Source organism: Coccinella septempunctata, chromosome 8 (genome assembly GCF_907165205.1).
Source record: "Coccinella septempunctata chromosome 8, icCocSept1.1, whole genome shotgun sequence".
Taxonomy (NCBI): domain Eukaryota; kingdom Metazoa; phylum Arthropoda; class Insecta; order Coleoptera; family Coccinellidae; genus Coccinella; species Coccinella septempunctata.
Window position 1 is genome coordinate 32,061,278 of NC_058196.1, and position 24,941 is coordinate 32,086,218.

Here is a 24,941-nt window from a genome sequence, read left to right on the forward strand (position 1 = left end):
TTGATTGGGGGAGTGCATTGAAGCAGGGGAGATCTGGGGATTTTTCAATGGCATTGTGATTACGAAAGGAAAGACTCATCTCCAACTGAAAAACCTCTGACGTAAATCGTAAAACTTCATTTTTCCACTACTTCCAAGAATACGAATCAGATCATGTTAACAACTAGAGCTTTGCTCCAAATATCGTTTTGTAGACTCTAGTTGGGGAGATACAATGGACCCTGTAGAGTAGGTACCTCTATTAAAAGTCAGACCTATCTTTTACTCGTACAAATATTTTAACAGTAGATTCGTGAGGTCAAAAGAATCACTTTTTTCCTATACCATTTTTTTCGATTCGGCCCTGATAAATAGATATAGCCATTTAAAGTTTACATAATGAGCTATGCCACCCCTGGAAAAACAGAATTGGTTATGAATCTGAACAAGCTGAACAGCTTAAGCTCCTAACTTCACTTCAGTGTTTTCTACATCGAATTACGAAATTCAATCCACAGTAATCAAGAAAATATCTATGGGTTGCCTTCTCCAAACTCTGTGCATGGAGAACAGAGATTTTCTCCCCCAACTCTATGAATCTGGCTACAGTGCGTCAGTCGATCTGCCAAAACGACAGTTCAAATTGACGCAAATACATTTGAGATGGACGAAACTTCAAAATTCCTGTAACTGCAATGTACTGAACCCAACAACCAAAAATGGCAGCATACCAAAGACTTCCTTTCCGAATCGTTGAGGAACTGAACGACCTAGCCGACAGGATAAGACTTCACGTGGTGGCCACAACGAGCAGAGCTAAGGGAGGTCATCCAACCTCTTGTTCCTCCAAGGCGGAAATCCTCTCTGCGTTGTTCTTCCAGGTGATGAGATACAAAGTATCGAACCTCAAAGATCCTTGTAGCGATCGGATGGTTTTATCCAAGGGACATGCAGCACCAGCCCTCTACGCTGTATGGGCTGAAGTTGGTCTTTTCCCAACGGCAGAACTGATGAATTTCCGAAAATTTGGTTGGTATCTCGAAGGCCATCCAACCCCAAAATTGGACTTTATAGACGTGGCAACTGGAGGTCTAGGCCATGGGTTGTCCCACGCGGCTGGTATGGTTTATATGGGGAAATATTTGGACAAAGCAGAATTGCCTACAGAATAACTAGCTAACTCTCTGTGACACAACATATCTATGGATCTTTTAAACAGAGAGTTTCAAGAGTTGGGTTCTTTGAATTTTTGGTATTTTTATGGTACGTTATGGTCATATTGAGAAAACTGGAAGACGTGGGTGATATCTTGTGTTCGAAAAAAATTCATCAAATAAATGAAAAACTAGATTCTGAAGCTCATTTCATTCGATAAAACCGTTTGTGAGAAAGAACTAAAAATAACATTTTTTTCTGGTTTTTCAACAGCCTGTATCTTTTAAACTGAGCCGATTCGGAAAAAATGACAAAGGAAAAAAGTGTTTCTTTCGACCTCAAGAATGTACTATTAAAATATAAGTACGAGACAAACACACCCTATAGGGGGAATTGTCTAGGACAGCTTGTCAGAATAGTAAATCTATCCCAGTCTTTTTGAGAGTATTAATTCAGCTGGCTTTGAATTATTTTCATAGGAGTATGGTTAAGAAGCCAATATCTCGTTATCCCATCAAAAACTGATCGGAGGGTGATTCTGAACAGTCCAATTCTTAGTTGAGAACTTTATTCATTCGATAATAATTGATCGTAATGCCTATGAATCTGAATCTATTATGCTGTTCCTCCAAAGGTTATCAGAAAATGCATATTGGGAAGGAACAGAGCTAATATTTGAACAAAATCAGTATAGATAACGAAGCAACATATGTGCCCCCTGTATCTATCCGCTTCGCTGGTCACTTAAAATGTTATTAGGAGGAGAGGTGTGGAATTTTCGCCAATGAATATCGCGAAGATAAAAATTATGTCAACATGCTCGATGATGATTTGATTGTAATTAAAACCTGATTAGCCATTTATCGTGTATATACATGGTAAACACAAGCCAGTGATTTGTCATTTCCATAGACGTAAAACAGTCCAAAATCACAATATTCTGAAAGAGCAACCCCATCTTTTTGGGAATTTTTCGAAGGTCATCTTTAGAGTGATTTATCTTCCAGAAAAATTATCGTAGATCTAAACCTGATACATATTCTGAAAGGGCAACTCTTCTAGTAATAAATCTAAGAATTTCATTCATTTTGGCCGAACTATTCGGTCTTGAGTTAGTTTTAACTGACCGCATCTTTTTAGGAATGATATATATTTCTCATTGGACGAAATTTTTGAAATCCACTCATGTCAGGGATCATTTATTACGCAAATTTCGTTATTTTCATCGAACGTACGTAATCCGAAATAAGTTTTAAATTGCTGTCATTAAGAAATTGAGGTGTATGGAAACATAGAATCGATTCCGCGAAAATTTCCATCAAAGTCAATTTGTACATAGAATGCGATGTGTGTGCTACAATGTCTGGAATAACTTTATGCAATATTAAATTTGATAGCGTGCCACGGATGCATGTAGTCCCCATGTGTTCAGGATAATAGGAACTTGTTCTTAGTTGCCAAGCAATAAGGTTCCCGACTACATCAGTCCCTATTCCTCCTATTTACATTATTGTAGTCATCCTGAGAACGGATATACTATCTGTAGTCAGCATCTATGACCGGATTTTTCCTTTGTGGAATACCAAGAATTGTGAAATGAATTATTGACGAGTAGGAGAGTATTATCGGAAATTATGGTGTTCATTTGGGCGAAGCTCGAATACCCCACATAGCCAGTGGCGTAGTCCACATATTTACCCCTTTGCAGCTTCCTCTAACTTCCCACACCACATCTTCGAAGAATTTTTGTATTCTATGCAATTATTGGGGCCAAAGAGATGCTAAAGATTAACCCTATTAGACACCAGTTACAGAGAGACATGCTGAAGGAATAAGAAGCTTCTAAAGTTGCTTGTAATACCTCCATTATCTGTTACAGTTTCCTTTAATTAAAAGTAGGTAATTATCTACTCTTATCCATCGGATTCCCGTAACTCGTATTGCGTTAAAATAACTAATTTAACTTGAACCAATGTTACCCATATCGAATGTTGTTGTTACAGGTCACACAGGGAGGAAAGTTCGTGACTTTGAAAACCAGGAATTGTCCATTCGAAAGTTGTAGATAACATCAGATTACCCTCTCAGTATCCCATCCCTCGATAACTCAAGTTCGGATATTCGAAAAAGACGTTAATTCGAACATTTTTTTTCATTTGAGCGAGCAATAAATTGTTTGATTTCCATGAAAAATTACCACGATGGAAAAAAATTGGTCCATATCTCTATGACATTTTGAACTCTCATATGAGTGACGAATTGTCCATCATGTTGCTAAACTGTCGGTATACGATATATGTTCCAATTGCTGTAATTACATATACATACATAATGTGATGAAACCTTGTTTTTGACACAGTATAAATTCATCTATTCGATAGTTTTTATTGGCAGTTACTCTACTGTTAGCCTTGATTGATATTTATCGAGACTTGACTTAAAAATTATCTTTCAGTGCCTCACATATCCAATTTTATCAAAGGTACTCGATAAACTAGAGTACAGTAATTCTTAAAGTGTATGGAAACCTTCATAACCCAAGTATATCGATATACTGAATATACATTTCGCATAATTTCCACACCCACAGATGCATCAGAAGCTACATCGAATTTGAAACATGGATAGATACATAAGATGACAAAAATAATAAAATTATCTTGCATTGTCGGAATATACAGGCTGCAAATGAATATTGCACTTCGAAACATCATATTGGAGAGCTAATTACTAGTTTTCAACCTGATTAAATCTGTTTTGTTGGAAATTTTGGGAAAAAACTGGAAGCAAAGCAGCTCTGAACGAGTTCAGTATCTGCATGGGTGATCGGTTATGATTATGGATCTGAACAAGCCGGCATAAGCTCCTGACTCTTCAGTGCTTTCTACATCGAATTACGAAATTCAATTCACAGTAATCAAGAAAATATCTATGGGTTGCCTTCTCCAAACTCTGTGTATGGAGAACAGAGATTTTCTCCCCCAACTCTATGAATCTGGCTACAGTGCGTCAGTCGATCTGCCAAAACGACAGTTCAAATTGTCGCAAATACATTTGAGATGGACGAAACTTCAAAATTTCTGTAACTGCAATGTACTGAACCCAACAACCAAAAATGGCAGCATACCAAAGACTTCCTTTCCGAATCGTTGAGGAACTGAACGACCTAGCCAACAGGATAAGACTCCACGTGGTGGCCACAACGAGCAGGGCTAAGGGAGGCCATCCAACCTCTTGCTCCTCCATAGCAGAAATCCTCTCCGCGTTGTTCTTCCAGGTGATGAGATACAAAGTATCGAACCTCAAAGATCCTTGTAGCGATCGGATGGTTTTATCCAAGGGACATGCAGCACCAGCCCTCTACGCTGTATGGGCGGAAGTTGGTCTTTTCCCAACGGCAGAACTGATGAATTTCAGAAAATTTGGTTCGAATCTTGAAGGTCATCCAACCCCAAAATTGGACTTTATAGACGTGGCAACTGGGGGTCTAGGACATGGGTTGTCCCACGCGGCTGGTATGGCTTATATGGGGAAATATTTGGACAAGGCAGCTTTCAGGGTCTACTGCATCGTCGGTGATGGTGAAACATCGGAAGGAATGTTCTGGGAATCTGTTAATTTCTGTAGCTACTACGAGTTGGACAACCTGTGCCTTGTTGTGGATGTCAACAGACTTGGAAGATCTGATCAGACGCCGTTTGGATATGACTGCGATGTTTACAGGAGAAGATTCGACGCTTTTGGGTGGTTTCCAATAGTTGTTGACGGACATAACGTCGACGAACTGTGTAAAAGTTTCCACAACGCTAGTCTAACCAAAGGAAAACCATCAGTACTCATAGCTAAGACCACAAAAGGAAAGAATTTCCCGGAAATCGAAAACGAGAGTCATTGGCACGGTAAACACCTAGGTGAAAAGACAGATAATGTCATGAAATCCCTAAAGAGGATGATAAGGAACACGATGGCGCTCAAGATCAGCCATCAGAAACCGTTAAAAGACGCGTTACCAAGGGTTCATCTCACCGACATCAAACTAGCGTCGGCGCCTTTATACAAGTTCGGGGAAAAGATCAATACAAGATCTGCTTTCGCCTCCGCTTTGGTAAAGCTCGGCCAAATGAATCCAAGGATACTGGTCATGGACTCAGACTGCCAAAACGTCTCCTACACCAACGATTTCAAAGTGTTCGATCCTTCCAGATTCATCCAGTGCTTCTCCGCCGAGCAGAACATGATTGGCGTGGCCGTTGGTCTTGCTTCCAGAGGTCGTTCGATAGTTTTCTGTGTCACCTACGCCTCGGCTCTCACCAAAGCCCACGACTGCATCAGAATGGCTGCCATATCCCGCAGTCGCATAAACATAGCTGGGATCCACGCTGGTGTAAGTGCTGCCGAAGATGGAGCGTGTGTAGCTGGGCTAGAAGATTTGGCTCTCTTCAGATCTGTACCAGACTGTGTCATATTTTATCCCAGCGATGCTATATCCACTGAAAGAGCTGTAGAACTTGCTGCTAACTATCCAGGTTTAACATATATCAGACTGACCAGACCAGCAGTTCCTGTGATCTACTCCACGAGGCAAGTGTTCGAGATTGGCAAAGCTAACTTGGTACGAGAGAACATCAAAGATAAGATCTTGGTGGTTACTGGAGGAGTGACATTATCCACTGTGATAGAAGCCTATGAGGAACTGCTGAGAATCGATATTTTCCTAAGGGTTATGGACGTTTTTACGGTGAAACCAATAGATAAGGATGGTATCATCAAGCATGGGAGGGAGTGCAACAATAGGATATTGGTGGTGGAAGATCATTATCACGAAGGTGGTTTGGGTGAGGCTGTGAAATCTGCTGTGGCTGGTGAAGAGGATATGGCTGTCAAACATATTGCCATAAATTCGATTCCCGGTTCTGGAGCCATGTGCGACCAATTTGAGCATTACAGTTTGACTTGCGACGGCGTTAAAAATGGTATAGGAGAACTGCTTTGTATCTGTGATCCTTGTCTCTGATATTTCAGTATTTTGAAGGTATGAATAAAAATCAATCGAAAGAATCAATATTTTATTCAACTGCGTCAATTCAATCTACAACTATTCATATTATAGAAACAGCTCAGCGAGTTTTGAAAATATGTGGAATTTTGTGGATATTCATCCACAAAATTATGAAGTTTGGTCTGAAATTTGCTGTCTGTGGCAATTAGATTCCTACGAACAACTAGTGGGATTGAAGTTTCATCCTGTAATCATTGTTGTCATTTCGTATAATCACCATTAATTGGTATTGTTATATTCAATGATATTTCAGATATTTAATAAACACGGGTGATCTAAATAGCTTAGATTTTATCTGTTACTCATTAGGCGTCCATGGAAAATGGACACGACTTAATTGAAATCATCCAAATTACTGTGCAATTAATCTGATTTGTGTTACGTTCCATACTACACCTACACGTTGATCTGAAATTAGGTTTAGAAAAAATTATGATTTGTACTTTGCTACGCATTATCCTCGTGTTATTCCTCAAAATTTTCGCTGATATAGAGGTGAGGAGAAATGCTTGTTGATTCTTTATTGTACATCAGCCTTTTAGGGGAAGAGAATCTTTGATGTGACTGTTGTGAAGTCCTGCGATGATACTACACCAATAGTGATGACAAATTATACCAAACACGTTTATGGTAGAGATAACCGTACTGTTGATATGTACTTTACTGTCAGAAAAGAAGTTAAGACATTTTTTGTGAGTATTGCAACTTAAATTGAAAATACGAGAGAAAAATTGGGAGATATGACAGTTATGACACGTCTAACAACTCTGTTGTTGGAGTTGGAGTTCAAGAAACAACTCTTAGAGAATCATATCTCTTGAAATTGTATAATGAGTCGATATACAGCCTGTATATTTGCAGGGTGTTACGAGTTTGGTCAAGTGCGATCTCTCTGGTTCCCAGAATTCTTGTGAGTATTTCGTCAAAGACTTTAAAACTGGAGATCTATGTTTGAAAATGAGCCAGAAAGGACAAGTTTGGAGCTCCCTTATTGACTCTTTCACACCCAGACTTGGGTGTCCCATTAAACCAGTGAGTATTATTCAATGAGTAACAAATTCTCTTGTCCTAAGTTTGAGCTACATCCATGTCAAGAAAATTCAGTTTCAAGAATAACTCCCTGTGGTATGTTTAAGGGCAACTATAAAGCATCATACCCGCTGAGTGAAGATGTTTTCAAATTTGTCCCTGTACCAACTGGAGTTTGGAAATCTACCAGTCAAGCATACGATGGTGACCAACTTGTATACTGTAGTCATTTCGAAGTGAAAATTGTTCAAAGGAGATGAAGAAAACCCATTCACGAATAAATGCGATAAGGTTCCCACTTTCGTTTTATTTGTGTCATATACTACGATATATTGAAAAATTGAAAAATTCTTAGCCTACTATAGAACCAAACAAAATTTCAATGTCAAAATATTTTATTACTCAACATATTCTCCTCTTAATTGGTTACATCTATTACAGCGAACCTGCAACGTCTCTAGACCTTTCAAAAAAAAATGTTTCTTCTTGCTCTGCAAACCAGACCTCCACAGCTTTTATTACCTTTCCGTTGGAAGAAAATTTACGACCTTTTAAACTTTTTTTCAGTTGAGGAAAGAGATGATAGTCGGATGGAGCCAAATCTGGTGAATAAGGGGGGTGTTCTAGTTATTCAAACTCAAAAGTTTTTTACATGGCAACATGAGATTTGTGTGCAGGGGCGTTGTCCTGCAAAAACGAAACACTTTGGGTAGCTTTCCGCATCTTTTCTCTTTAATTTTTTCCCTTAAGAGTGGTGAATGGTAATCTCCGGTTATTGTTCTACGCTTATCCAAAAAATTAATCATGATTACTCCATGACAATCCCAAAAAACTGAAGCAAGAACTTTTCCAGCAGATTTTTGGACATGAAACTTCTTAGGTCTTGGAGAACCAGAGTGTCGCCATTCCATCGATTGTTGCTTTGTTTCTGGATCGTAGAAATGTACCCAAGTCTTATCCATAGTAACAATTCGGTTTAAGAAGTCAACATCGTTTTCAAATCGAGCATAGATCGAACGCGATGCTTCTACCCATGCACGCTTTTGGTCAACATTCAAACATTTGGAGATCCATTTTGCAGCAATTTTTCTCATGCCCAAATTGACGTGAACTATATGATGAACGCGTTCGTATGAAATATTCAGTGCTTCAGATATCCGTTTTAGCCCTATTCGACGGTCTGATAAAATCATGTCATGAACTGCATCGATATTTTCGGGGACTGACACAGAAACTGGCCTTCCCGATCGGTCATCATCTTCAATGGAAAATTCACCTCTTTTGAAGCTTGCAGTCCAATTTTTCACGGTCGCATACGAAGGACATTGACCACCAAGGATATTAGGCATATCTTCGTAAATCTGCTTACCACTTAACCCTTTTAAATTGTGACGAGGCAGATGTTACCCCGCCACGAAAAGGAAATTTCTCTACCGATACTTTCTTAATAGGACCTGACAATCGAAGTATTTCGGAAGAAAACCGTTAAATTATCATAGGGGGGATTTACCGATTGATTTCATGTCATTGTTTTCCACCGACCAGTCCCATATTTGTAGCGGAGACCGAATATATCTTGTTTTCAGAATTCATATATTTTAGAATTCTTTCCGTTGAACCGTACTTTTTCTGACTCGAAAAAGGTCTTTCAACTTGTTCCGTTTTTCCTTCTCTTCAATTGTTTCTGTCTCTTTCCGAGCCCGTTGATTTTCCGAACAATTTGAGTTTATCCAATGGGGGACTGAGTTACCCATGGTGGGGACAATTTTCCGGGGTACCTACTTCTTCGAGTTCCGTCGCTGAAGGTCAAGATCAGTATGAATCGTTGTTGAGAGGTGAACGAGTGGAGTGTGTGCAAAGTTAGTAAAACCGTACTTACGAATCAAAGGAAAATCTAAGTTATAGGTTAGACTCGCCGAGCATAGAGTTGGGATTTCATAACCGTTAAACACCCTCACCGCCGGACTCTGTGGCCGCTGTTTGACAGTCAGCCAGCTTGAGGTCACCGAGAGAGAGAGAGAGAGAGACCGAAGGACACCGGATCATAGACAAACCACCGAGACAGAGATAGAGGGCGTACCTCGGTGAACTGGTGTTTTTAAATTTTGACCTGACTGAATTCCGTTTATTATTTTTAAAACCGTTCGTACTTTTCATTCAATTGTGTCTTGCCTTAGTTGAAATATTTTTCCGAAACCGTGCATGTTTCTTTGCACTTGGTTTAATTGAGACTTGACTTACTTCCGTATATTTCCGAAACCGTCCATTTTCCTGAAGTGAAAGTTTGCCAGCCGTCCTGCGCCGACCAGACACAGCCGTTGACGTCCACGATTTAGTGTACCTGTCTATTTTCTTTTGTGTACAGTTTTATTTTAATAGAAATAAATAGTTGAACATTTATTTTTGTTGCCAATTATTTTGCCAGTGAGAGTCTATTTATTAAATCAGTTTCATCTAAGAGTTTAGTTAGAAGAGGTAAGTACTCTTTCTGACGCCTAAAGACCGTTGAAAAGCAGACACTTAGAAGACGCTACCGCCTTAGTCTTCATCGATACCCTTCTCCACTGATACTCAAGTCTACCCGGGCTCTCCAATTCTTTGGGGATTCTGTGAGAGACGTGGGGTTTGACTGATTGCCCCACTGGCGCCCGAGCAACCGTAAGGAGCTGCCAGAGTACGAAAAGTCTATCACATCTGGCGCCCGAGCAGGGACTTCTGCTGTTCTGTGAGTAGTTCCTGTTACCGTTACCGTACCGTTTTCTCTACATACTCTTCACTGGCAAATTGGTAACCGTTCTTTATTTCTTGTATATATCCATATAGTACATATTGTACATATTTCTTCCGAGTTTTTGGTGCCGTAAAAATGGATGTCAACCGACTGAAAAGCGACGAACTTACATGGGAGTTAGAGGCAAGAGGCTGCACCGTGGGACACACCGTTCAGGAGAAAAGAGCTCAACTGAGAAGGGCCATCCATTCCGACATACCGTTCATTTCAAGAGATGAAATTGACCAGGCACAGGAAATTGGGGTTTGTGGTGCCAAGTTGTTCGACTTGATGGGAGAGATATGTGAGTTCGATTTTAATAATAGAGACAATGAGTTGCAGCGCATTAGGAGCCGGCTACTACACGTTCAAGGCCGACTGAGAAGTCTATCTCCGGAAGCTGTCAGTCTGCTTCACAAGAAAACCGAGCTGGAGCACTCTCTGAAGATGGCTATGAGATTGCTGGAGAATACTCACTGGTTAGGTGGTATTCCAGAGAACCTGTCAGCCGGCACACCGTCGCTGATTGACCAGGAATTACCGGACTGCGCATCTAGACTTGGTCCAGGTCTGATTCCGTGCTCAAACACCGTTGGAGAAGCAGACCTGTTGAACTTAGGAGAGGATTGTGACATTTCCCGACCGACCACTCATGATGACCGGCTGCAGCAAAACCGACAAGAAGTTTGCAGATTATTAACCGAACAAATTGAACGTATTTTTTTGCAGAAACAACCTTCATACCACCGACCGCCCGCCGACATCCTCCCATTTACCGTTGAACAAGCACTGCCAACCGACCGAACCAGTGAGGAAAACAGACCGCTAATAACATCCCCTGAGTCAAGGCGATTAGCGAGGGAGTTTGCCGAATCAACCAGGAGAGTTTCATTTGCCTCACCTCCTACCGATACCGCTGGGATGAGAGAAGTAAGAAGCGAAGTACCGACGACCAAGGAAACCGAACTGACGACCGAATACCCGCCGATGAGACCGCCGAAAACCACCGATCATTCTATCGTTCCTACCGTTCCTGTGTGGAAATGGAACCTGACGTTCGATGGGTCAACCAGTGTGACCTCATTCCTGGAGGAGGCTGAGTATCTTGCCGAGGCTAGAAAGGTGAGCCACGAACAGTTATTCGAGTCAATATACGAGCTGTTACGTAGGGATGCAAGAGACTGGTACATTCCCCGGAGAGGCACCTTCACCGACTGGACCGATTTCAAGGAACAACTCCGAGAGGCCTTTCTTCCTCCCGACTACGAGGACATCCTTTTGGAGGAAATCAAGAAACGCACTCAAGGAACCGACGAACGACTCTTGTTGTATGTAACTCGAATGCAAAATCTGTTTCAGAAGCTGACCGTAAAGCGACCGACCGAGGAAGAACAGGTGAATATCATCCGACGACGTTTACTGCCAGAACTGCAAACCGCCCTGGCCTTCCAACCGACTTCAACCATAGATGAACTGCTTCGAAAAGGAAAAGTGTTCGAATTGGTCAAATGGCAAACTGCTAACTATGCTTTGCCACCGATCCAAAAGAGTCTCATCAACGAACCGCATCTTACCTTCCGAAATCCCTCACCGAACGTCCAACCGATCGGAATGCACCTCAGCACACTGTCCGAACCGTCCGATAAACCGAAACTTGTACAAAACTCTACAGCACGTCAGAGACAAGATGAACCGAAGAATACCGTCCGACCGCCAACCGAAACCCAGTGCTGGAGATGTGGTGGTAGGGGCCATCTACGAGTACAGTGCACATCGAAACCGATACTTTTCTGCTCTCGATGTGGTAAGAAGGGTATAATGTCCAAAGATTGTCAGTGTCCGTTACCGAGAACCCCGGTTATTCCGAAGAAAATCCTTTCTGATAACCGTCCTATAACTAATGTTCTTATAGGAGACAAGGAGTTCCGGGCACTATTGGACACCGGATCAACCAGGTCCTTCATCAGCAGTGAAGTGGCTGCTCACTGCAAGGCCGCTGGAATAACACCGAATTATGTTAGAGACGTTACCACCACCGTCGCTAACGGAAGTTCTATCCCGATTAAGGAAATGTACACAGCACAGGTTCAGGTTGGATCCGAAAATATTGAGGCTACGTGGTTGTTAGTTTCAGATTTACCGATCAGTGTAGTACTGGGAATGGATGTACTGAGAGCACACGACTTCTCCATCAATCTCCAAACCGCCGAATGCTTTCTGAATGGCAGGTCCCTAAAGGGCAAGCCCATGACGCAGGAAGAGCAGAATCAGTTACCGTCACCGTTACCGTTACCGTCACCGTTACCGTCACCGTTATCGTTACCGTTATCGTTACCGTTACCGTCACCGTTACCGCTACCGTTACCGACCGAAGGAACCATATGCCTGACCGAGGACAATGTAAGTTGCTCATGGTACAGGAGGAAATTGGCAGAAGTAAAATCGAATCCTACAGCGTTTCCTGACTACAGGATAGTGTCAGGAAAATTATACCGCCATTTTTGCGATTCCGATGATTTTACAGAGCCAGAATTGGGAAATCCCTGGAAGTTATGTGTTCCGAAAGATGACCGAAGAGAAGTCCTTCTCGAAAACCACGACCGACCGACCGCTGGACACTTGGGAATAGCAGAAACCAAATTTCGCATAGCCCGCAGCTACTATTGGCCAGGAATGTTCCGAGAAATTGCCCAATATGTCCGAAAATGTAGCAAGTGTCACCGATACAAGGTTTCACAGCAGAAACCGGCAAGGAATCATTCCTATGTGGTGGAAGAACCTTGTAAAAAGGACAGATTCTCCAAACGGATGGAATTTAGGCCCATGAGAACAACTGTCCAAAGAGGTGTGTACCAGGCTTCCAAGGAAGATGGAGTGAATTCCCCAAAGCAGGAGTCAACCGAAGACCCCAGAGCATTCTTGAACTTTGATAGGGAAATGCGTTCACCGAACGCCAAATTTTCTACCGAGATTGCTATCAAGGAGGGAGAGAATCACACCGAACCGGATACCGAACCGCCAGTTGCTTACCATGTAAATAACCGTAACCGATTTACCGAAACTTTCAAATTTGTCCGAACTAGATTAACACGAGCCTTCGTCCAGCAAAGTCACTATAACCTACGTCGTAAGGACTGGCGTCATAGGATTGGAGACCAAGTGTACCGAAGAGGGCATTCCTTATCTTCTGCAGTAGAAGGAGTTGCCGCCAAGTTGGCTCCGAAATACTCCGGACCGTATACCGTTGTAGGCATAGTCTCTCCTGTGGTGTATGACATCATGGATGGCAGTGGTAAGGTTGTCAGACACATCCACATAAAGGACCTGAAATCCCCTGGGATTGAAAGGTATATGCCGTTAAGAACCTGACCGAATAATTTTCCAATTTGAAAATCCGAGAAGTCTTCTTACCGACATGGTGGATACGCCAACCGACAGTTTTTTTTAATTACCGTTTGAGTTCATCAGGTCATGAAATGACGCCGAGTTCAATAACCCCGCAGCTTTCACAGGCTGAAACCGACATTTAGAAATACCGCAACGATACCCAGGGGGGTTGAAAAAAAAAAATAAAACTTCGTTTTATTTTTTTTGCCGACGAAGGAGGGGGATGTGACGAGGCAGATGTTACCCCGCCACGAAAAGGAAATTTCTCTACCGATACTTTCTTAATAGGACCTGACAATCGAAGTATTTCGGAAGAAAACCGTTAAATTATCATAGGGGGGATTTACCGATTGATTTCATGTCATTGTTTTCCACCGACCAGTCCCATATTTGTAGCGGAGACCGAATATATCTTGTTTTCAGAATTCATATATTTTAGAATTCTTTCCGTTGAACCGTACTTTTTCTGACTCGAAAAAGGTCTTTCAACTTGTTCCGTTTTTCCTTCTCTTCAATTGTTTCTGTCTCTTTCCGAGCCCGTTGATTTTCCGAACAATTTGAGTTTATCCAATGGGGGACTGAGTTACCCATGGTGGGGACAATTTTCCGGGGTACCTACTTCTTCGAGTTCCGTCGCTGAAGGTCAAGATCAGTATGAATCGTTGTTGAGAGGTGAACGAGTGGAGTGTGTGCAAAGTTAGTAAAACCGTACTTACGAATCAAAGGAAAATCTAAGTTATAGGTTAGACTCGCCGAGCATAGAGTTGGGATTTCATAACCGTTAAACACCCTCACCGCCGGACTCTGTGGCCGCTGTTTGACAGTCAGCCAGCTTGAGGTCACCGAGAGAGAGAGAGAGAGAGACCGAAGGACACCGGATCATAGACAAACCACCGAGACAGAGATAGAGGGCGTACCTCGGTGAACTGGTGTTTTTAAATTTTGACCTGACTGAATTCCGTTTATTATTTTTAAAACCGTTCGTACTTTTCATTCAATTGTGTCTTGCCTTAGTTGAAATATTTTTCCGAAACCGTGCATGTTTCTTTGCACTTGGTTTAATTGAGACTTGACTTACTTCCGTATATTTCCGAAACCGTCCATTTTCCTGAAGTGAAAGTTTGCCAGCCGTCCTGCGCCGACCAGACACAGCCGTTGACGTCCACGATTTAGTGTACCTGTCTATTTTCTTTTGTGTACAGTTTTATTTTAATAGAAATAAATAGTTGAACATTTATTTTTGTTGCCAATTATTTTGCCAGTGAGAGTCTATTTATTAAATCAGTTTCATCTAAGAGTTTAGTTAGAAGAGGTAAGTACTCTTTCTGACGCCTAAAGACCGTTGAAAAGCAGACACTTAGAAGACGCTACCGCCTTAGTCTTCATCGATACCCTTCTCCACTGATACTCAAGTCTACCCGGGCTCTCCAATTCTTTGGGGATTCTGTGAGAGACGTGGGGTTTGACTGATTGCCCCACTGGCGCCCGAGCAACCGTAAGGAGCTGCCAGAGTACGAAAAGTCTATCACAAAATACAGGTACTTGATGAAGGCTTGATACTCCAATTTTTCGATTATCTCAATTTCGGTGGACATCTTCTTTCTTTTAATTTATTGCGTAACTCTGGTTTACTATTTTGACCTCAAACTTCACACTGACACTTCTAATGAGTTATTGTTCGTTGCTATGGTAACGCGCAATAATTTTTTATGCATGGAAATGGTCTAGGCTAACAAGATATCAATATATTCTCGTACAGTTCACAGAAAAGGGTTCAGAAAGATGTGGGAAGCTGGGTTAGGTGTAGCTATACCCTCAAAACTATCGATCGATCCTCTTAAACTTGGGGCACATTACTCTGTTTCAAAGTTCTTTCGGTCGCCCCCATTTTTTGCATAATTAAAAAGCGAAGATCACATTTAAAGTCGACAAGAATAACACAGACTTGGACGGGGTGAAATTCATTAGTATGCGAGGGTGTCTACTGCTTCGACATTCAATAATGTATTTTCTATGCGCCCAGTTTCCGACAACTGGCAAAATAATGCAACTTTACTAATTTGCATGCATCCAGTGAGTAATGAGGAGGGTGAATTCTATACGAGGTCCAGAAAGGTCTCACACCTCGTCATGATTTTGGCAGGAAAGAACTTGATGGAATTAATTTGTAGACAGGAAACATTAGGGGTTACTCTGTGTTCATTATTTTTTGTTTATTAGAGTTCTGTGAGTGAGTACAGCACTCAGCTGGCGTAGAAGACCGGTCAACTTCCATAGTACAAACCGAAAATCATTTTTAGCTCTGTTTTCTTCCCTCAAAACCACCGTAACTTGAAGTTGAAAACCTCTATCCCTTAAACCTTCTATACCCTTTAAGTATGAACTCAAAATTTTGATTGTCACTACATATAGCACACTTACGAGGATATATTGAAAAACTCTCAGCTTACAATAGAACCAAACAAAATTTCAATGTCAAAATATTTTATTATTCAACATATTCTCCTCTCAATTAGATAGATTTATTACAGCGAACCTGCAACGTCTCTAGACCTTTCAAAAAAACTTCTTAGGTCTTGAAGAACCAGAGTATCGCCATTCCATCGATGGGTTGCTTTGTTTCTGGATCTTAGAAATGTACCCAAGTCTCATCCATAGTAACAATTCGGTTTAAGAAGTCTACATCGTTTTCAAATCGAGCACAGATCGAACGCGATGCTTCTACCCTTGCACGCTTTTGGTCAACATTCAAACATTTGGGGATCCATTTTGCAGCACTTTTTCTCATGTCCAAATTGACGTGAACTATATGATGAATGCGTTCGTATGAAATATTCAGTGCTTCAGATATCCGTTTTAGCCCAATTCGACGGTCTGATAAAATCATGTCATGAACTGCATCGATATTTTCGAGGACTGAAACAGGCCTTCTCGATCGGTCATCATCTTCAATGGAAAATTTACCTCTTTTGAAGCTTGCAGTCCAATTTTTCACGATCGCATACGAAGGACATTGATCACCAAGGGTATTAAGCATATTTTCGTAAATCTGCTCACCTCTTAACCCTTTTAAATACAGGTACTTGATGATGGCTCGATACTCCAATTTTTCCATTTTCATAATTTCGGTGGACATCTTCTTTCTTTTAATTTATTGCGTTACTCTGGTTTACTATTTTGAACTCAAACTTCACACTGACACTTCTAATGAATATGTAATGAATTATTGTCCGTTGCTATGGTAACGCAATATTTTTTTATACGTGGAACTGGTCTAGGCTAACTATAGAGATATCAATACATCCCCGTATATCATAATTCTTTCAATTCTTCCTGTTCAGGGTTTCATCTTTTTCGCAACGAGAGATATATAAATAATATTTGATCGCTTCAGTGCGTGCAAATGACTTTTTGGTCCCTGAAGACTCGATTGTATTCTGTGAAAACTCGCAGAATTTACATGGACTGAGGAAAACCTGTGGGTCATTTCACGTCAGTCAAACTCTGGTTTACAGAAGGGAGGCCGCCCTTTTCATATATCTTCAATGCGATGTAGGAGTAGAGGGTGGAAAATCATTCATTTTCACGTTCAGCTTCAGGACGCGTATTTACGTTGTGAGTAATTTTTTTGTTGGGGAAAAATTCCAATCTGTGTATTCGAAATGGAAAAATGTGGAACATTCTCAAGAAACTGCATATGTAGGGTGGGTCTTTCACTCGTACAAATATTTCAACATTAGATATCGGAAAAAAAGGTTTAGGAAAAAAGTGTTTCTTTTGGCCTCAAGAATCTACCGTTGAAATATCATGTAAGAGTCATGTTGAATATTAATTGAAACGAAAATTGTCCCACAAAAACTAAGAATATTAAATATACGTACAGCTTTCAGATTAGTGTTGAATCATTCAATAGAAATCCCATTGAATTATTAATCCATTGTGACTGGTAATATCGTGTTAATTGTTCTCTAAAAATTGTCAGACAGGCGAAATAACTGGCGCTATTGGATCGTTCAACCAAAAGATGAAAATTATCGAAATTTTATTCACAACGAGTTATTTGGTTGACTTCTGTGCCTCCAAATGCCCGAATGGAATAAACGGTAAGTTTTTGGATTATTTTATTCAAAACCATCGTTTTATTCCTCTGTTTAGGGTATGGAATGACAGAGAAAGCACGCATTGACGTGCTGTTTTGGCACAAGCACTATAGAAGTGAATTGGTCGAAGGATTAGTACCTAATCTCCCTAAAGCGAAGGAAATGCCAGAAATGGTAGGTTGGAATTCTAGTAATCGAGTATATTTACCTACGGTGAATTTTTTCAGTTCTACGATGCTGAATTAGAAACCGAAGCTCAATATTTCGCAAATCATTGCCATTATGAATATGAGAACGTTACCACAAGTAAGTTTTTCATCAATAGTAAGCTTATTTTTGCTGTTCTTGAGTTGATCCAGATATTTTATGGTCTCCATCTTACCTGGCTAGTACGATGAAAGTAATTTTTTGTTGGAATTCATTCTATCATTCTACAGACAAAATAGAAAAGAACATAATCGACAATATCTTTAAAGATAAGGGTTTTATTCAAGGGTTTTAGAGTTAAAATATATCAGAAGTGTCATTCACTGGTTCCTAAAATACATGCACTCCACCCCTGTCACAGATACATAGTGAGTAAAAAATAAGGCACAAAATTCATACTTCGTATCTTTCTTGAAAATATTCAAAATACGATTGTGTCCTGATCTTAATTTGAAGTAAATAGCATTGGGAATCATGAAAAATTCCATATTTCTCCCATTTCTCCATTTTTGTTTGTATTTCGTTATTGACTATTGTTTTTTCAGAATCTTGGGGACTGGTGGGTATAAATTTACATATTCAGGTCAGTAAGAACTTCGATAGGAGGCAAGAGTGGGCTCAAGTTGTATACGAATGGTGGCACGAGCAAGATATGTATTATTTTGGTAAAAGTGTTATTACCCAAGCTAAACATTTTGGACAGGTAAAAATAACCAAACTTAATTCTAATTTTATCAAGAACTTCATAATCCAACCACAAACAGTACCTCATACAGTTATACAGAACAGTTTTGTTTTTCTGTTTTTTTCACAGATAATTTGGGCAAAAACTGAGAATATTGGATGTGGCTTCACAATCTTCCCAATTAAACATCCTAATCTGATACTTTTCCACAAATTTTACGTATGTGCCTATGCACCAAAGTAAGTTTTCATATTTTCTCACTAGTGGAAAAAGTTTGATCACTGCTTCTATTTTTCCAATCGAATTTTTGTCAACAAGGATACACTGATTGAAAATAAATCTACATTCGAATATTCCCTATTCAAGAAGTATAAATTTGGCTTGTTTATTTCCAGGGGAAATATACCTGGTGAGCTTCCTTACGAAGTGGTATCAAAGGGAAAAAATTGAGAATATATTCCATCAATTTTCATTTGGATTCAAGAGGGAAGAAGACAAACTACATCTCAACTAGTGACAATTTTATTTGAGCATAAATGCAACTGTTTCTTTGAAATAAAAATGTTTTTATCCAGCTGGCTTGTATGGTGTTTCCCCCACTACATTCCCTCTGGAATAGAAAAAAAATTATCATGAATCCTGATTTGAAAAAGGCATCAATCACTTACCTAGGCGCGTAGTGGCAAACATAAAGTGTACAGTATGGTAACTTTGTGGAATTTCCCCTAAAATACTCTGTGTAAGCGCATCCTACAAATTTGGTTTTCCCCCAAATCAGCTAGAAAATATAAACTGTATGAAAATTCCCGATATAACCCAATAACAACTATTCTGATGGAAGCAAAAAAAGTACGAGATTTCACCTGTGTATAATGCCCATTTGATATAGTTGGCTCATCTGGAAACCTATAGATTCTGTTCTCATTATACCAGTCACCGATCACCTTTTTCCAATTCTGTTTTCTTCTCTTATTAGAGCAAGATCTGAAGAGGTTTTGCCCGAGTCCATTTGGAAATTCAGCTGAGAAAAAAAGTTGAAGATACGATGATAAAAATCGAGAAAATTCTTCTGAAAATTCACACTTTTTCACAAATACACAAAAGCTTTTTCTGTTTTTTTTTTGTAATTCAAAATAGATTTCAGAATGGTTGTAGATTTAATATGAAAAAAATCATTTTAATTACAATAAAAACAGCATATCCTTCACTCAAGAGCAGAAGATATCGAATGACGAAAATATTTTTAAAACTTACAAAAACGAATGAATTTCAGCATACTCACTAGTGTTAACATCAACATGTTTAAATTCGCAAGATCTCGATACTTCTGCGGCCAAATCCTCAAGCTTTGGGTCCCATTTCTTGAAGGAGAAATTCACGCAGAAATATTGATAAAATTCGATCAATGTTCCCCAAATAACTTACCAACATATTCATCGATGCTGCAGAAGCTTTGGGTTGACCTTTGATGGTACCGTTGACGACCATGGTCCTATGTTCGTTATGCAAATAAAGTATATAATTTCTCGACAACTTTTCCCCATCCTCTACAAAAAAGTGCAGTTCGAATATGGGTGAATAAAAAACCTTCATCTATCGAAAAAATTACCGAGTATTCTGTGTTCACATTTATTGGAAGCTGTGATAATCTGCGTCGTATTGAAAAATAGGAGGAAAACCAGACCAATAAAACAGCGGTCCTTCATTTGAAAAGAAATGTATATACCGTAAACCGAAGAATTTTATCGATAGAAACATAGAGCACGTATCTAAATTTTTATTTGTAATGTGGGATATTTCAACGAAGTGAGGCGTGTTCAATTCGGTTTTTATTGATTTCTGTTATTGAGATAAAGCACATACACATGCAATGGAAATGAAATGAAAACTGTTGCACACTTCCATGGAGGCAAGCAGTGGCGTAACGAAAGAACTCACTCTTTTAGTAAAAAACTCGATCTAAAGGTTTTGAAGTTAAGAAATGGTCAAATATTTTGTCGAAAAAGTGAAGAACTCATAGGCATTGTTCTTCAGAACCAATATAATACGCACGGTTTGTCCCTCTATATTCAGAAATTCATTAAAATTCATATTCATAAGAATCGAGGCAGAAAAACTAATTTTTGTCCTATTGCCCTCTATCAATGAAACTACGAATCTGTCAGTTTCAGAATGAAATGAATATTGCGCCCACTATTGGTCATGTAAGCAACATATTTCGATTCTAGAACAAAACGCTTTGTGTTTCAGGCCCAATTTTTGACACAGCCTTTGTTAGAGTGTCCTTAATGGAGGATTTACTGCTTATATTCATAAAACTGTAAATTCAAGGGCCGTTATTGTCTCGCCTCTGTATTTTACATTTAGAACTGGATATTGCGCCCACTATTGCCATCTATTGGTTAGGTTAGCAACAGATTTGATACTAGAAAAAATCATATTTGTTTTTCAGAACAAATTTCACAGATTACAGAGTAGAACAATAGACAAATTTTAAGCACAGCCTTCCTCACATGACTCAGACAATTCTTAGAGACGGGTTTTATTGCCTATTATTAATAAAACTATCAATTTAACCTCCGTTGCTGTCCCGCCATCTATGTTTTGCACATTGAAGTGGATATGGTGCCCACTCCTGGCATCTATAGGTCAGATTTAATACTAGGAGAAAACTATATTTGACTTTCACGAGCCTATTTCTAGCACAGCTGTTCTTAAGAGACCTCAGAGACGCCAACTACTAATTAAACGACTGCCATCTATGTTTTGCACATTGAAATGAAGATTGTGCCCACTCCTGCCATCTATAGGTCAAATGTAATACTCGAAGAAAACTATATTTGTATTTCAGGACCCTATTTCTAGCACAGCCGTTGTTAAGGGAGCTCAGAGGCGCCAACTACTAATTAAACGACTGCCATCTATGTTTTGCACATTGAAGTGGATATTGTGCCCACTCCTGCCATCTATAGGTCAAATGTAATATTCGAAGAAAACTATATTCGTATTTCAGGATCCTATTTTTAGTACAGCCGTTGTTAAGGGAGCTCAGAGGCGCCAACTACTAATTAAACGACCGCCATCTATGTTTTGCACATTGAAGTGGATATTGTGCCCACTCCTGCCATCTATAGGTCAGATGTAATACTCGAAGAAAACTATATTTGTCTTTCAGGACCCTATTTCTAGCAGAGCCGGTCTGGGGGGAATTCAGAGGCGCCAACTACTAATTAAACGACTGCCATCTATGTTTCGCAGATTGAAGTGAATAATGTGCCCTCTAATTAGTTTGTAGTGGAGTTAACAGAGGGCACCACGTCAATATCTTCGAGGGTTTTTCATTTTTTAGCGTTTCTAAAGAAATTTACCATATATTCCTCCATCTGAACAAATTAGGGATTGAGAAAATAAAAGAAACAGCTGCGAATGAATTTTTTATTCCATAATTTTCACATAATCTTGCAATCACACAATTCCTCTCGAAAAATCTGTCAAGCAAATCAAACTATCTGTTCACAGATTACAATATTTTCATTTATAAAATGTTAAACTTCAAGGCAGAGAAATAACAATATAAATAAGAAACATCTACAACACTATAATAAGTACGTTAAAAATTAAAATCAACATGTCCGTCATCGAAACCCGACTCATACTATATCCTCGACAACTGCAGGAGTATATTCGAAGGCAGCAAACACTCGATTTTGTCGTAAACGAAATACACCGGCAAAGACACTGAATTCAGCACAGCTTTGGCGACCACACCCATCGGTTCCGGATACTGATGTGTTAGGAGCGCTAAGAGTGCCGTGAAAGAGCACAGCCCAGCCGTGAAAATGATGAAGAAGGGTAGTTCTTTTTTCGGATACACCGAAACTTCATGGAAGCTCGGTAAAAGTTCCCTATCTGCGCATTCTGTACACGTCGGATACGGGTAGAAAAGATGCCCCCTTTCCAACGGATATGGCAGCATTCTGAAAGTACCTTCCCAAGTACAATGTAAGAGATTCAAGGCTCCTTCGACAGCTTTCCAATGCGCCAAATGGAAGAAACTGAAAAGAAAATTACTCTCGAGAAGGTGCTTCAAAATAAGTTCATAAAACTCCAAAAACTCAAACAAAATCGAGTACTAACTCTAATTCTAAAAATTGACACCAGGTGGCTTCTGAAATCAAGAAAACTACTGAAGAGTAGGAGAAACTTTTAAATTTCCAGCGAAAACTTGAGCTAATATACAGGAGGTCCCTAAACTAAACACTACATGCATGAATTTAAAAAAATAAATAAAAAAAAGCTGGTATAATTTGGGTAGACTAACCTATATGCGACTGCTTCAGAATCGCCCCTTTTTAATATGTGCTCCGGGGGCATGATGAGAGGCTTCATTTCTAGCAGATATTTCGGTACGTGTGGATTGAATTCCACCGCCCTGTGAATGGCCTCAACGGCAGCCATCTCGGCACTGGTCAAACCTCGTTTCGTGGCAATATCTGGCGAAAATTTATCCGCTACCTGTCTAGCTTTCAGCAACGCAGCAGTATAACAAATGGCCGCAGATTTAGGCAGTGAAATATCGTCGTATTTCGCCAAGACAGCTTGCACATCCGCATACGCTTGCATCTGAAGCAACGCTTCAATAAGATTCTCGTGTACGTTCAAAACGTTCATAATCGGAGGAACTTCCTTGGTTAAATCCCTAAACATCTTAACAGCGTCCTTCATCTTACCCAATTTTCTAGCACACATCGCTAATCTCCTCTTGATGTAAATCAACACGTTAGTATCTCTCCTATGTTGTGCTTCCATCAGTGACCCTTGGTGTTGCAACGCTTGTGATTTTTTATAATTTGTTTCGGCTATTTTCAGAGCTGTCTTAAATATTTTTTCTGCGTCTAATATTGTCGTTGCTTCCTCTTCAGCTAATAATATGTAAGCTGATGCACATTCTGGATTCTTCTCGATGGCAGTATGAGCAGCCTTCAACCGTAAAACAGGATTTCTTTCCCTCCAAGCCGATTGCATCAACTCGTATTCCGACCTTCCAGCGTCTGCTTCACATGTGAAAAACGTCTGGTGGTCCTGCGCTGACAAGTTCATGTCGTAATATGTTAATGGCTCCTTGGTGGTTGCCCAGTAAAATCGCTGATACTCTGCCCCTCTCAATAAATTCAGAGGATTCCTCCAAACCTTACATTCGGGTACGTTACTTTGAGAACCATTCGAAGAACTGCTACTGCTACTACCAGAGCCATTCTCAGTGTTATCGACACCACTTATCCAAGGGCTGATATGATTCAGAGAGACTTGCTCAATGAAAGAAGTCCCATATTTTCTAAAATACCACCATTCGAATATCAAAATTAGCCCCGATATCAAAGAAGAGGTACCAGTTAATGCAACGTAAAACTTGGGGGTTAATGTACTCAAGAACATTGTAGAGTCCCACATTTTCAGTGATATAACAGGCTCTTCGATTTCAGTTCATAAAACTGACAAATTTCAAGTGAGACTTTGGCAATGTACGATATTTCAGCTATGTGGCCGGTTAATTTTATATCCTGCCATTCAAGTTGGAGTGTTCCATAAACGTTTCATTTATTTTGGGAAATGCATTTTTCTCCATTCAGCTCGTCATTTATTTGTTATTTGTTGTAAGTTGTAAAAATTTCAAAATGACATTTACTTAACCTCTGAAAATGTCTCACATCTCCTCTTGGTTTTCCTACAAGTGGCCTTGTCGAGTAAAGAGAATTCACGCCGAAAAACATTACTTTGCTTAATTTTCCACGTGAAATTTTCATCTGATAATGGATTCAATGAGGAGGTTGATCATTTTCTTAAATTGCAAAACAGAAAAATTAAATCTGAGAGAAACCTAGGTTTAGACAGGTACGTATTCAGTTCAAATCTGCAATCTACAATAATTCTAAAGTATAATTTGCAATTCATATTGATAAGATTATTTCCTACTGGTAATTTCGAAATTTATACTGATTTGATTGATACTCTGAATGTATTGTGTGACAATAAGAACTATTATCAGAATAATTATCTTTTTGGCAGGTACCAAAAGGGGCCACTGACTTCCCTTAGTGCACCATTGTACTAGGTGTAAGAGAATTCAATCAAGACTGGGCCAAAGGCAGAATTTTTTTGTAAAGGTTTAAAATTCTTTACTGCATGGCATTTATTACTTGTACACGTAGACCACAAGTACATCATTTAGTTCTAGTAATTTGAATATTACCACAGTGAACGACCTCTAAGTCCATATAATATGTATGGAATTTATTAATCTTTTTTTATTGAATTTTCCTCGTCAGTCAACTTAGCATATTGCCTCTGTATGCATCGAATAAACTTTCAACAGAGAGGTTTCTTCTTAAAATTCAACCTTCTAGCTTCCACACACGTAACATCGCGAGATGCATCACAGAGTTATTTATTGGTATCATCTCCTTCAATCTGATAGGATCCTACCCAGTTTCCGTATCATATCTTACGGGATACTTTAATAATGAGCATGAATGAAAATGAGCCATCGACTTACGAAACAGCGGTGTCTAT

General features: G+C 39.7%; 4 protein-coding genes across 5 annotated transcripts; 2 read left to right on the forward strand and 2 right to left on the reverse strand.

Annotated features, from left to right (window-relative positions):
- Window positions 1-596: 596 nt before the first annotated feature.
- LOC123318762 (transketolase-like protein 2) lies at window positions 597-7,463 on the forward strand. 2 transcript variants are annotated; one of them, XR_006538392.1, is made up of 5 exons: window positions 597-1,074; window positions 4,626-6,166; window positions 6,736-6,885; window positions 7,055-7,225; window positions 7,330-7,463. XR_006538392.1 is itself a non-coding variant. In XM_044905493.1 (1 exon), the coding sequence occupies exon 1, from the start codon at window positions 4,250-4,252 to the stop codon at window positions 6,146-6,148; it is 1,899 nt and encodes a 632-aa protein (XP_044761428.1). In that variant the 5' UTR covers window positions 4,164-4,249; the 3' UTR covers window positions 6,149-6,192. The 2 variants fall into 2 exon arrangements, 1 of the variants encoding a protein (XP_044761428.1); XM_044905493.1 differs by lacking the exons at window positions 597-1,074; window positions 6,736-6,885; window positions 7,055-7,225; window positions 7,330-7,463 and having other exon boundaries at window positions 4,164-6,192.
- A 9,812-nt stretch (window positions 7,464-17,275) lies between these two features.
- On the forward strand, window positions 17,276-18,945 carry LOC123318853 (venom allergen 5.01-like). The gene is made up of 6 exons (XM_044905611.1): window positions 17,276-17,482; window positions 17,535-17,653; window positions 17,707-17,785; window positions 18,232-18,389; window positions 18,501-18,610; window positions 18,767-18,945. The coding sequence occupies exons 1-6, from the start codon at window positions 17,404-17,406 to the stop codon at window positions 18,819-18,821; spliced, it is 600 nt and encodes a 199-aa protein (XP_044761546.1). The 5' UTR covers window positions 17,276-17,403; the 3' UTR covers window positions 18,822-18,945.
- Window positions 18,878-20,318, reverse strand: LOC123318852 (venom allergen 5-like). The gene is made up of 6 exons (XM_044905610.1): window positions 19,981-20,318; window positions 19,797-19,918; window positions 19,654-19,732; window positions 19,235-19,392; window positions 19,040-19,149; window positions 18,878-18,981 (listed from the first exon to the last, which is right to left on the reverse strand). The coding sequence occupies exons 1-6, from the start codon at window positions 20,075-20,077 to the stop codon at window positions 18,939-18,941; spliced, it is 609 nt and encodes a 202-aa protein (XP_044761545.1). The 5' UTR covers window positions 20,078-20,318; the 3' UTR covers window positions 18,878-18,938.
- Window positions 20,319-21,792: 1,474 nt separating this feature from the next.
- On the reverse strand, window positions 21,793-24,070 carry LOC123319089 (protein ST7 homolog). The gene is made up of 2 exons (XM_044905937.1): window positions 22,693-24,070; window positions 21,793-22,426 (listed from the first exon to the last, which is right to left on the reverse strand). The coding sequence occupies exons 1-2, from the start codon at window positions 23,820-23,822 to the stop codon at window positions 22,027-22,029; spliced, it is 1,530 nt and encodes a 509-aa protein (XP_044761872.1). The 5' UTR covers window positions 23,823-24,070; the 3' UTR covers window positions 21,793-22,026.
- Between the last annotated feature and the right edge of the window lie 871 nt (window positions 24,071-24,941).